The 13,050-nt window shown below is 37.1% G+C and overlaps 1 protein-coding gene and 1 long non-coding RNA gene across 2 annotated transcripts; both read left to right on the top strand.

Moving 5' to 3' along the window:
• Positions 1-1,168: 1,168 nt before the first annotated feature.
• LOC132619744 (uncharacterized) lies at positions 1,169-1,843 on the top strand. The gene has a single exon (XM_060334557.1). The coding sequence runs from the start codon at positions 1,169-1,171 to the stop codon at positions 1,841-1,843; it is 675 nt and encodes a 224-aa protein (XP_060190540.1).
• Positions 1,844-5,980: 4,137 nt separating this feature from the next.
• LOC132616488 (uncharacterized) lies at positions 5,981-10,988 on the top strand. Its single transcript, XR_009573198.1, has 2 exons — positions 5,981-6,176; positions 10,744-10,988. It is a non-coding gene; the product is annotated as an uncharacterized LOC132616488 (long non-coding RNA).
• The last annotated feature ends 2,062 nt before the right edge of the window (positions 10,989-13,050 follow it).

Below are 13,050 nucleotides of genomic sequence, written 5' to 3'. Positions count from 1 at the left end.
CCGGCTACCACCAGATACTCATGAGCGAAGAAGATGCTAAAAATACAGCCTTCATCACCCCTTGGGGAGTCTATCATTACAAATTAATGTCGTTCGGTCTCAAAAACGATGGTGCCACATACAAGAGAGCTATGACTACACTGTTCCATTATATGATACATCGAGAGACTGAGGTCTATGTGGACGATGTCATCATAAAATCAAGGGAAAGCTCAGAGCATACTGTGCATTTGTGTAAGTTCTTCGAAAAACTTCGCAAATTCAATCTAAAGTTGAACCCCGCAAAATGCGCATTTGGAGTACCTGCAGGTAAATTACTGGGATTCATACTCAGTAATAGGGGCATTGAACTAGATCCTACCAAGATTAAAGCAATTCAGGAGCTACCAGCTCCCAAAACCAAGAAAGAAGTCATGAGCTTCTTAGGAAGGTTGAACTACATCGGACGATTCATAACCCAGACAACTGTGATTATAGAGCCAATCCTCAAGTTACTCAACAAAGACGCTCCCACAAATTAGACAGAGGAGTGCCAAGAGGCATTCGACAGGATCAAGAGATACTTCTCTAATCCTATAGTCTTGGTGCCACCCAGGCCAGGGAGTCCTCTATTACTGTATTAGTCGGTATCAGAGAAAGCTTTCAGGTGCATGCTCGCCCAGCATGATGAAGAGGGCAAAAAGAAACATGCCATATATTATTTGAGTAAGAAGTTCACCTCCTGCGAAGCGCAGTGTACGCTTGTAGAGAAGATCGACCTAGATTTCCCAAAAACCGAGGCACTATCTATCAATGTTTACCACTCACCTCACCTCCCGAATGGATCCGCTAAGATACATTTTCTGGCAACGATGCCTATAGGAAAATTGGCTAAATGGAAAATGTTGCTAAGCGAATTCGACATCGTGTACGTGGCACAAAAGGCAATCAAAGGACAAGCCCAAGCAGATTTGCTAGCAGAAGGTCCCGTAGATGATGAATTGAAACCATTACGGACTTTATTCCCAGACGAGGAAGTGATGGCCATGGAAGTAGAGGTGGTGGAGCCATATTTGGGCTGGAGACTGTTCTTCGATGGAACAGTCAACTATAAAGGATCAGGCATTGGGGCGGTGCTGATATCAGAAACCGGGCAACACTACCCGATAGCCGTAAAACTCAACTTTAGATGGACCAACAACATGGTGGAATACGAAGCATGTATCCTAGGCCTCAGGATGGCGCTAGACATGAACATAAAATAGTTGTTGGTAATCGGGGACTCCGATTTGCTCATCAATCAAGTGAAAGGAAATTGGGCAACAAAAATGACAAGATACTCCCATACGTGAATCTAACACAAAGATTGTATGGAAGATTCAAGAGTGTTGACTTCAAGCATACTCCAAGGGCTCAGAATGACTTCGCAAACGCATTATCCCTAATAGCGTATATGATCCAGCATCCTGAGAGCACCCACATTGATCTGTTAGCGATCACACTGAGAGAAGAGCAGGCTTACTACGCCTATGTAGAGGCTAGGCCATATGGCCAACCATGGTACGCCGATATTAAGGCCTACCTGGTAAAAGGGGAGTATCCCCAGAGAGCTCTGCAAATCAAAAGAAGACTGTCAGGAGATTGGCCAATAGCTTCTTCCAGAACAAAGAAGTACTATAGAAAAAGGACCCTTGATCTCGGGTTGCTCAGATGCGTAGATGCCGAAGAGGCCACGAAATTGCTAAAAGAAGTGGACGTGGGGGCATGCGGACCCCACATGAATGGATTTTTCCTTGCTAAGAAAATCCTGGGGATAGAATATTACTGGATGACCATAGAGCATGACTCCTGTAAATTCCTGTAAAAGTTCCATCAGTGTCAGATACACGGGGATTTGATCAAGGTTCCACCCACAAAATTACGTGCAATGAGCTCCCCCAGGCCTTTCGTGGCATGGGCAACGAACATCGCTTCATCTTAGTCGCCATAGACGACTTCACTAAATGGGTAGAGGAAACTTTCCACAAATCAGTGGCTAAGAAAGTCATGGCTGACTTCGTCAAGAACAATTTGATATGTCGTTTCAATGCGCAGGAATCCATCATTACTGATAATGGTACCAATCTGAACAACCATTTGATGAAAGACAGTGAACAATTCAAAATCACTCATAGGAACTCTGGCGCCTATCGGCCACAGATGAATGCAGCAGTAGAGGCTGCCAATAAGAACATCAAAAGGATTTTGAGGAAAATGGTTGGCAACTACAAGAATTGGCACGAGCAGCTTCCTTATGCTCTGTTAGGATACAAAATAACAACCAGAACTTCTATTTGGGCAACCTTATACCTCCGCGTTTACGGTACAGAAGCGGTCCCACAGAAGTAGAGATCCCTTCACTTAAGATCATCCAAGAGGCAGAGCTGGAAGACGCAGAATGGGTTAAAAATGGTTATGAACAATTAGCCATGATAGAGGAAAAAAGAATGGTGGCGGTGTGCCTCGGATATCTATATAGACAAAGGATGTCTAGAGCCTTCAACAAGCAGGTCAGAACTCGAATTTTCCATATCGGACAACTCGTGCTCAAACGAGTCTTCCCTCACCAAAAGGAATATAAAGGGAAATTCGCGCCAAACTCGCAAGGACCATACATGGTCAGGAAAGTGCTCTCGGGAGGAGCCGTAGTCCTAACCGAAATGGAAGGACAAGAGTGGCCTAAGGCCATTAATGCAGACACACTCAAGAGATACTACATTTAGGATTCTATTTGCTTGTAATCGCAATTGCTATTTCCTTGTAATTGTACCTTTTGCTTGTAATCGTACCTTTTGCTTGTAATCGTACTAGAATAGGGTAAAAACAAATCATCTCTGTAATGAACTACGCAATGAACTGAATTCCCCATGACGGGATGCGTAGGCAGTCCATACTGGTCCCGGTCACTTTATTAGTAAAACCAAAACTCAATTACTTTATTTCGAACTACGTTCGACCTAAATTTCTGCTGCGATAGGATATGTAGGTGCTCTCGAGCTCGGTCATCATAAAAGAAAAATAAAGAAACCCCTAAGAAACCTCAGAGGCAATAGGACGGGAAAGGTCCACAAGATCAAGCTTACAAGGGTCAGTATAAGAACTAGACAGTATCAACCCTACACTGGAGCAGAAGAGAGGCAAGAAGCAAAGCCATACACTGGGGTAGAAATTTTTAGGAGACCTAAAAAATTCCCGCTTAGCAAGACAACACAAGGGACACCCACAGAAAGCCCCGAAACCGGGGTAGAATTTTTGAGATCTCAAAAATTCTGCCAATACGAAAGTTAGCAACCATGTCTCCTAGAAGAATCGGGAGATATCGTTCGAAGAAAACACACGTCATGACATATAAAAATGAAACAAACATTTACCTTTAAAAATAAATAATATGCGTTTTATAAATTTTTATTTTTGAATTTTCAAAAAATATATATATAGCATAATTGCGTCCCAAACAAATCTCTCGAAATACCAAGCCCAAGGGGGTCTAGAGGAGTATCAGGAGGAGACACCAGACGGGAAGATGACGACACTAATCGGATTCTTAGGAAACTCACAATTTTTTTGTGGATGTAGGTTTTTCCTCCTACAGGACAGCAGATACACCACCAACCAGCTTACTCACAGCAAAGGTAAATGGCGAAGCCCAAATGGTGGAGAAAGACACAGAAGGGTCATAGAAAATAAAGGGGTATTGAAGAGACATCTGACTGCGAGAGTCATGGAGCAAATGAACGACAAAGATGCATCAGACCAAGAGGGTCACAATGGATGAGCATAAAGATACATGCGACCAAAAGGGTCATGACAAGCACAATGGGCATATCTGGCCATAAGGGTCAACAACCAATGCAATGAATGACATAAAGATTATCCAGCCATAAGGGCCATAATTGTCATTTGCATGCCGAGAGAGCCATTCATACAAACAAGATAAGAGGGTTATTCATTCAAACAGCCGAGAGGGACAGTCATTCAAACAAGCCAAGAGGGCCATTCATTCAAACAGCCGAGAGGGCCATTCATTCAAACAAGCCAAGAGGGCCATTCATTCAAACAACCAAGAGGGACATTCATTCAAACAAGCCAAGAGGACCATTCATTCAAACAACCAAGAGGGTCATTCAGACAAATAAGCCAAGAGGGACATTCATTCAAACAGCCAAAAGGGCCATTCATACAAACAAGCTAAGAGGGTCATTCACATAAATAGCCAAGAGGGCCATTCATACAAACATGCCAAGAGGGTCATTCATACAAACAAGCCGAACGGGCCATTCATCTAAATTTCCACAAGAATATCTGCATATTGTCAAGTTCAGGAGAGGAGCACACAACCGCCCAAAATGAGCCGGTTGCTGAATCAGATCCAGACAAATTGCAGAGCAAACGTGGAACCTTTTCTTACACATCCAGTCAAGATAGGGCATTCATAAGAGTCAAGCTCTCCGGCCAAGATTTGGAAGCCATCCAATCTCAAACTCAGCCACAGCTTGCCTTGTTTTTATTTTCCCCCCCAAAAATTACGACTGGTCGAATACACACCAGGAAGTCTGAAGGTACTCCCGTATAAGGGATATACTCTTCTTCAGCAAGTAAAACTACATATGACCTGATTCCCAGGAACCAGGGATATGTAGGCAAACTCAAGCCCCGAGAGTCGGTCAGATTCTAACCATCTTTCAGAGAAACCCAATCACAATATTAGGATCCTCGGAAAATGCCTTCCAGATCACTTGAAGGTCTTTAGTTGAGTCGAACTACAAGCGGCCTGAATTTTCATATGACATGCGATATGTAAGAAACCCAGAGACCAGGATCCGGCCACATATGTGCAAATTGCATGGAAACAAAGGGTAAAACGAGCGGGATAAGTAAAAAATTAGGGTTAGTCAAATTTTGTCGCTCAGGGATGACCCTGCTATCCCCGAACACCGAAGGTGCAGTTGTTGATACCTAATTTTTGACCTCCCGTAATTTATTTCAATCACTCAGAGTCCCCGGTTAATAAATAGATGAGCTGAGCATTTTAAAAGCCTTAAATGATTTTTTATAAATTGTCCAGATCAATATTTTTTCCCCTTAAATTAAAAAAAAGGGATTTTCATGCATCATAAATTTTATTTAGAGATTATGAGTATTTTCATGAAATTTTATGAGATTTTGTTAAAGTTTAATTAAAAAGAAAAAGCGAGAGAGAGAAAGGGTTCTTATTTAATTATTTAAAATTATTTTTTGCAAATACTTCTTTCCTTTTTATTTTATCTTTGAAAGTTTGAGTAATTTTAATACTTTAAGTATCAACTATTTAACCTTTCTAACTTCTGATTTTTATGTAATTTGCATGATTTGTCAAAATAGGAATAATTGTCGTTAAGTGTTTTAATTAAGCTAATTAATTGATTAAGAGATAATTACTACAAATTAATCCTTTTATATAAATATATTTTTTTACCTTGGCCATAATTAAATTAGTCAGTTCATAATTTTAAGAAATTAGAGTTGTTTTGCAAAATCAGCCTGTCAACATTTGATTTGAAATAATATGTTTAATTTAATTTCCAGAATTGAATAAAAAGGCCATAATTGAAATAACTATGCTAGGCTAATTAATTAAGGCCATTTTAGGCCCATTAACAAATTTGACCGACTTTTTAAAATTATTTTACGGCCTAATTTTCCAGTAATTAAAAAAAAGATCTTTCCAATTATTTGTTTTAGGTATTAGATATACCCATTGTATGTATATATATATATATATATATATATATATATATATATATATACATATACACACACACTTGGTGTATACATGAAGTTAAGGCCCCATTTAAATTAAATTATAAATTTGGACCGAGTCCAGCCCAAGCCAGGCTAAGACCCGGCCCAATCCCTTTTAATTAAATGATTGGTATACCCCCCCCCCCCCCCATGCCTTTATTTTCATTTTTCATTCCCCTCCTCCCCCTTTCTTCTCTCTCTCTCTCTCCCTTTCTTTTCTCGTGAAACCCTAGATGGACGCCATGCTTTTCCTCGCCTCTCTCATGCCAAAAATGGCACTTTTTCAAGCGTATGCTGACATGCACAACATTTGTATGCTTTTTGTGGTGAAATGTCAAAGATTCACTTGGTTCCACAATTTCTTTTGTTCAAATGTGGTAATAAATCCTTACTTTACTTTGCTTTTCAAATTTTTAGTCAAAATCGTCATTATCTTTACTTTGAAGTTTATTTTTTCTTGCATTATTACTATTGGTCTACGTTTGCTGGGTCAGATCGACCCAAAAAAGGGTCAGATTTGACCGTGTGTTGGCTTGCCTTAGGATCTGGGTCATCGATTTGTTGTCTATTGGGTTTGATTGTAAAAAAGAAGGTTTTGTACCACATATTTGTTGTTTGGTTTCAGTTGAACTTTGGGGTTATATGAATAGAACCCCAACCCTCGTACAAAAACAAGTTGGGAAAAAAGGGAGAAAAAAAAAAGAGCAAAAAATATAGAGAAATTTGAGTGTAAGAGAAGTGGAAAAACTCAGATTTTTCGAAAAACTTCTAAGTAAAAGAATTTAAAAAAAAAAACCTAGACTGAATAGTTGGGGTTTGTTAGTTAAAACATTTTGTCCTTACTTTCCGTTCTTTTCTTGGTTGCGCACATAAAAGGTAAACCTTAATTCATTTCATTTCATTTTGTTATTTAGTATTCTGCCTAGTTTAAATATGTTTGTAAGTTAGCTATGTTTATATGTCTGATGGTGCTTATTTGCTAAGTATGCCTTGTTTGGTTTTATGCTTAACATGTGCTTTCTTTGATAAAAATATAATAAGAATTAGTGCAAATGTTATTGTGAAGTTCATTTAGGAAGTAGGATGCTTGAATCACTTATTGGTTATTGTTTGTTCATGTGGTCTTAAGGTTCTATGTTCACTATAAAAGTGTGTGTGTAGTACTTTTGAAAATCCCTTTGCCTTTCCTTTCTTTCTTGAATGCTTTGTTAGTTTATTGATTATGATTCTAAGTAGAGTAAATATAGAAAGTTCAACTTATTTTAAAATAAAAAAGGTTAGACAGTCTATGTGTTGATATAGATGAATGTGGGTGATTTGCTTGTGATTACAGTTAAGTCCATACTTTGTTAATCAGTCATGAAATGCCTCTATTGTGAAGTGAAGTCTTTTTTGCCAAAGGTCTTAACTGTGGTTGTTTGAACCTTACAAGATGGTTTGGATATAACTCCTGATGTGTTTCCTTTTTTAAAATAAATAAATAAATAAATAAATAAGTAAATGAACACTCAGGTAGAATTTAAACCTGTTTGTTGAACCTCTGAACATATAACAGTAGATTACCTTATTTCTTCTTTCTTTTCCTCTTAAATGATCTTGCTCACCTAGAATAGAGTAAGATAAGATAAATCAATGGTCTGTTTGTTTGTTAATTTATACTAAAACAAAAGAGTATCAGGTTCATGTTTTAAGCTTATAGATTGGTGGATTGTTCATGGCAGTATCTGTGGTTTTCTTATCATCTAATGTAGGATAGACTATGTGTAATCACCTGTGATTTGTGGCAAAGGTGTGCTAATTGTTCATGACTTATAGCAAATCCTAGAACCAATATGATTAAGGTATTTGAGTCTGAATTCTGTTTTCCTTTTTGGTTTGCTCAAGGCTGGTTTTCTTGATTGAATTTGTTGCCTATACACATGGTGTTCAAAACTTGCTTTGTTGTCTTATGTCACAAGTCCTTCACCTGGGAATGGTCTATCCCCCTAAATGTGCAGTGTTTGATAAAAAAGGGAAAAGTGAAAATGGAAAGAAGTGATTAACTGTAGGAACTATAGGATTAAATCCTCATTTGAAGACTATTTAGAGTTAATCTAGTTGACAACTGGTTAATAGGTTGGTTGTCAACCTGTATCTTAGTCATGATCATGTTGAAACTAAAAATAGTATAAAAAATAGAATGAAATGGTGTCTAAGAGAGAGGTCTGTTCTCTTATTTGTGATTTCTTCTTATTGGTCTTGCCCTATTAGTTATTTTACTTAAAGGTTGAAGTACATTTGTTATGTAAAATGGACTGATATGCTATGCTCTTGCATATGTGTTGCTTTTTATCCATGTAGGGGTCTTAATTTGGTAAGTGATTATAAGTGTTCCAATTTTATGAGTTTAAGTGTCAAAAGAAGAATGAAAGGAAATAACTTGGTTTTGGTTTGTCCAAGTCCTGAACAGTTTGGGGACTAAGGCTTTTGCCTTGAGACATGGATTCTTTGTATGCTCCCCGGTGTGCGTAAGTGGTTGATGTAATAATAATAACTCCTGGTTTTCAAGCTGCCTAGGCTTAAAGAAGGAAACAGATAGAAAGAAAACCTTATGATGCTAATCTAAGTAAAAGAAGAGTACGAAGAAATAGAAAGGAAGAAAACAGTAGTTGGGAACTTAAGAAAAAAGCATTTGTCTCTGATATGTAAATTGTCCAGTCTCTTTTGCTATATGATAAAGGGTAATAAAAGATCATAAGTGTAGGGGTTGAGGTTGAAAATCACTTGGCTAGATGGGGAAGGTCTTTTAAAGATATCTTAGGAGAGGATTGAGAAAGGGTCAAGCATTGCTTGACCCATAGAATCTTTTCTCCTAAATAAAAGGTTGTCATGACACCCCTCTCAAACCTAAGGGGGTATAACCTCCTACCTTTGCACTTTGGTGTTTCCTTGTCATTCTGTTAAGGTTATTGAGTCCTAAAATATGAAACTTTTTGTACACTTGTTAGTTGTTCACTAGGACTGATTTGCTTGGCTTTGTTGTATTTGTCCTGATTTGTCTTAAGAAAATGGCTGGATCAGTTTAGATGATGTATGATGATTTGGAAATTGTAATAAAACTGGAAAAGGGAAAATCTGTTTTCAAAAGAGAATATTGATTGTTTTGGCAAATAAAGTAGAAGAGTTTTTTTTTATGAAGATGGCATGATAATATATGACAAACTCTTTAACATTTGGTTAAGTTAGGATCATGATTTAGACCCTATGTGGATTCTGTGTACACTGATATGGTTTCAACTTGTATTTTTGAAAGGTGATCTGTTTTCCCCTTGTATCCTAAGTCAGACAGCAATGTAGGCTGGGGGGGGGGGGGTATATTTGACTTTTTTCTTTGTGATACTTTGGACAATAAGTCATGCTTCCTTTCCATCTTCTTTTTTGAATTGTGTTGTGAGTCCATTAATCTAAAGTCCCAGTAAAAGATAAAGCTGAGCCTAATCTGGTTATGTTGGAAGAATGTGTTTTCCTTCTGTGCAGTATTAAAAGTTAGTCATAGTATGTGTTACTTGTCCAGTTTTGAAAAAATGAAGATTAAGATAAGGCCATAACTAAATTAGGTGCATCCCTTTAAAACTAATCTAGGCTTTTCTGCAAATGGAATAGAATCAAGAGTAAAGGTGTGGAAAATTCCAACTCTGAACTTAGAAAAAATGTGAAATTTCTGTGCATTTCTGGGACTTTGACTTTCCCGCTTGCTTAAGTTATGTATGAAGATGTAACTGTTGTACCTGAGACTTGTATATCCTATATGGGATCATGATGACTTAAAAGTCTCTTGATAGTTGGTTCTACAAATGGTCGTAGTTTTGTTTTTTTATTATTGCTTGTGTCTTGAATTGGATTATGTGAGAAGTAATATAGCATCAGGCCAGTAAAGGGCTGTTCCATTTTAAAAGGGACTCTGATTTTCATGTACTTGGTTTTGTTATACCATACCTGTTAAGATTACAATTTGTTTCCGTCTGTTTATTCTTTGACTTCTCTAGAGGAATCACTTAGACTTTGGAACATAATGTCCTAAAAAATGGCAAGAGTCTTCACTTGAATTGCTCATAAAATGTCTAGGCTCATTTGAGGGGTATACTTAGATAGTTCTACATATACTTCATGCATACCAAACCTGTTGTGGTTGTACTATACCTAGAGGATGTTTTTTTTCTTATCATTGTGTGTCTCTGTACTTTACCATATCTACTTGATTCGATATTGTCAGAATTGCATTGCTTCCATGTGACATGTCACTGTTGTGATTATATTGTTTAAGTTTAGTCTAGGCCACACTGTACCCATACCGATTGCTTTCATTTTCATGTCAAGTCATTTAATCTCTTCTCTACTTGTCTCATCTATTCATGTTGGCTGATAGTTGTTCCATATACACGTATATTGTGCCTATCCTATTTATTCTGAGCCATGTGTGTGTGTATGTGGATCCGTGTCTTCCATGGTTGTTGCTTAGGAGGCAGTTTAGGTAAAGGAGGGTCTAGTTTGAACCTTTCCTTGGTGACCAGCTATGCTGGAGGTTCATGAAACCTCATGGAACTTATGCGGCATCAGGAATAAAGGGGGGTGATGACTTGGCCTTCCACCACCTAATATATATATATATATATATATATATATATATATATATATATATATATATATATATATATACATACATATTTGGCATTTGAGTTTGAGGACATGGAACACACATATGGCCCTCACATGAGCTTGTGAATAAATATGATATGTTGCTTATATATGTGTATAGTTATGCATAGAATGGGACTTGTAAACAATAATGTGTTGTGTATATTATGTGCGTATATCATGTGAATGATAGGAACGGTAAAATATAAACTAACCGGGGTATTTTTTTTTCCCCCTCTCCATTGCATGACCTCTTGGGCCGAAGTCTAGCCACCCAAAGCCTAATTGGAGAAAATTCTTTCAAGTGTCTTTAAGTCCAAAAAGAAGAAAGGGAAACTAATATATTGAAGGCCGAGTCATGGGTAAAAAAGACATGAAGGCCCAACCATGGGTGAAAATGGTTGGGATTTGGTACACCCCGTTTCACTTTACTCCGTTATATTTTCCTGTTTTTGCCTATTTGTATTCGGTACTTGTAAAACCCACAAACATTATTGGAACCATTATATTGTGAATTAGGCATCTTAGGCAAACGGTGCATATGCCGTTTAGACTGACTTTAGCGCCTAAAAACTCTTTTTTCTGAAAAAATTTGAAAATGCGTACTGATTTTTGCAATAAAAAATGAAAAAAAAAAACCAAACTACTTTTTTATTTTAATAAGCGGGGAGCCAAAGAGGTCTGTTTTAAATAAAGATGGTATACGTGTGGTATAAAATTAGGTAGATTAAACGAAAATTTCCTTTTATCTTTCAAAATTGTCAAAACATGTTTATTTTCTGGTCATGAGTTAATAAAAACGCAATGTTTTGGGGCCAAACCCACCTAAGTCTTTTCCTTAAAACCAGATGTTTTCAAGAATATTTTGGGCTGAAACACATTTCAATTTGGTCTTCAAAAATAAGGATTTGTATAAAGTCAGCATTTGGGCTAGGAAATTTCGTTTGATTTTTCTGCATAAAAAATCTGAGGCTAATAAAAGGAGATTAGGGCCCATAGGGTAAGTGACCAGACGAGGTATATTTAGGCTAAGGCCCATGCGGATTGTTTCTTTAAATAAATAAAAATATTTCTTTGGGTCAAGACTCGTTTAATTTTTTAAAGCAAACGAACCCATTATCAAAGGTTTTTCTGAGCTAATGTTTTTTAAAGAAATTCAATAAAGATTCCTAAGGCCTAAAAACGAATTGGATTTTAAAATCAAAGTGTTATCTTTTGAAACTAAATCTGGGATTTTATAAAAACATATATGGCGAGTACATTTTGTAAAGGGAGCATATACAAGAATTTTTAGGCCACAAACATAATTCATTTTCTTTTAAAAAACCCAACTGCACAAAATATAAAGAGTTCTTTCTTAAAAGGGTCAAAACAGTCCAATTTATGCCTAGTTTGTAAAATTTAGGTAAGGGTATTCTAAAAACGTATTATGTGGATTAACCCGGCCCATGTGTGAATAAAGCATGAATAGAACTTAAATCAATAAAAAAAAAAAATACACGTTCCATCTTTTTCTATAGAAAACTACTATCCTTATATATAAAAGGAGCTAATTATACCCGGATATCATAAGTCCGAATCTGAAAACCCTATATATAAAGGGGATATATTCAATTATTTTTAATGATATGCAATATGACTGTTTTTTGCCGGAAATAAACAGTTCATGCAAATACTCACACATTGAAATTTGAAGGTCAACCGTATAGTACAAATTCTTAATTATAGGGTGCCTAACACCTTCCCTAGGGGATCACCAAACCCTTACCTATAAATTTGGATTAAGAAGGTTTTTTCACGGTGTATGAATAAACCCTTCAAAAATGGTTTTCCTAATTTCCTAAAAATTAGGTGGTGACTCTTTTAAAACAAAATCTGAAAGAGCACCAATGATTTCGAAGTAACTTTTTTCGAGGGCTAACTCCACCCGCGATAATGCGAACTGTTATGCATGTTACTGTACTTGTTCTATGCTAGCGTTTTTGCAGGATAAAACTGCAGGTAAGTAAAGGGGACACGATATTTACGTGAAAACCACCCAGCTTAAAAGGTGATAAAAACCACAACCTATAGACTTGTAGGATTTCCCCATCTCCACTACAACAATGAGCCGACTACGAGTTACAAATTACAACCTCTGTAATCTAACCCTTAAACCCCAACCTTGTTAGCCAGTCTTTGAAGCTATCTCCAAGTAGTAAACTTCCTACTTGGAGTTACAATATTTGTATCTACTTGTATGCTTCTATGTAAGCGGTTAAAGATACAACTCCATAGAACAAACCTAATACAAGATATCTTGACTTTTGAACGGGAGAACATTATACAGTAAAACAGTTCCTTCAATCTTTCTTCTTGCACTAGGGACGCAACCCCGGATTCTTAAATATTCTTGATAAATCTCTTGATTGCTCAATATTCTGAATTCTCCCTTTGTGGGTACGTAAACTTCTTCTTGGAAAGACTTGGGTATTTATAACATTGAAGCTCCGCAGGTCAGTGAACGCAAAAATCTTTCATAGTCGGTCAATGACACGTCTATAGGTTTTGTGTAGTACTTGGATTCTTGCCTAGGTG

This window comes from Lycium barbarum, chromosome 11 (assembly GCF_019175385.1).
Source record: "Lycium barbarum isolate Lr01 chromosome 11, ASM1917538v2, whole genome shotgun sequence".
NCBI lineage: Eukaryota > Viridiplantae > Streptophyta > Magnoliopsida > Solanales > Solanaceae > Lycium > Lycium barbarum.
Note: the sequence above shows the minus strand (reverse complement) of the source record. Positions and strands in the feature narration are given on the sequence as shown.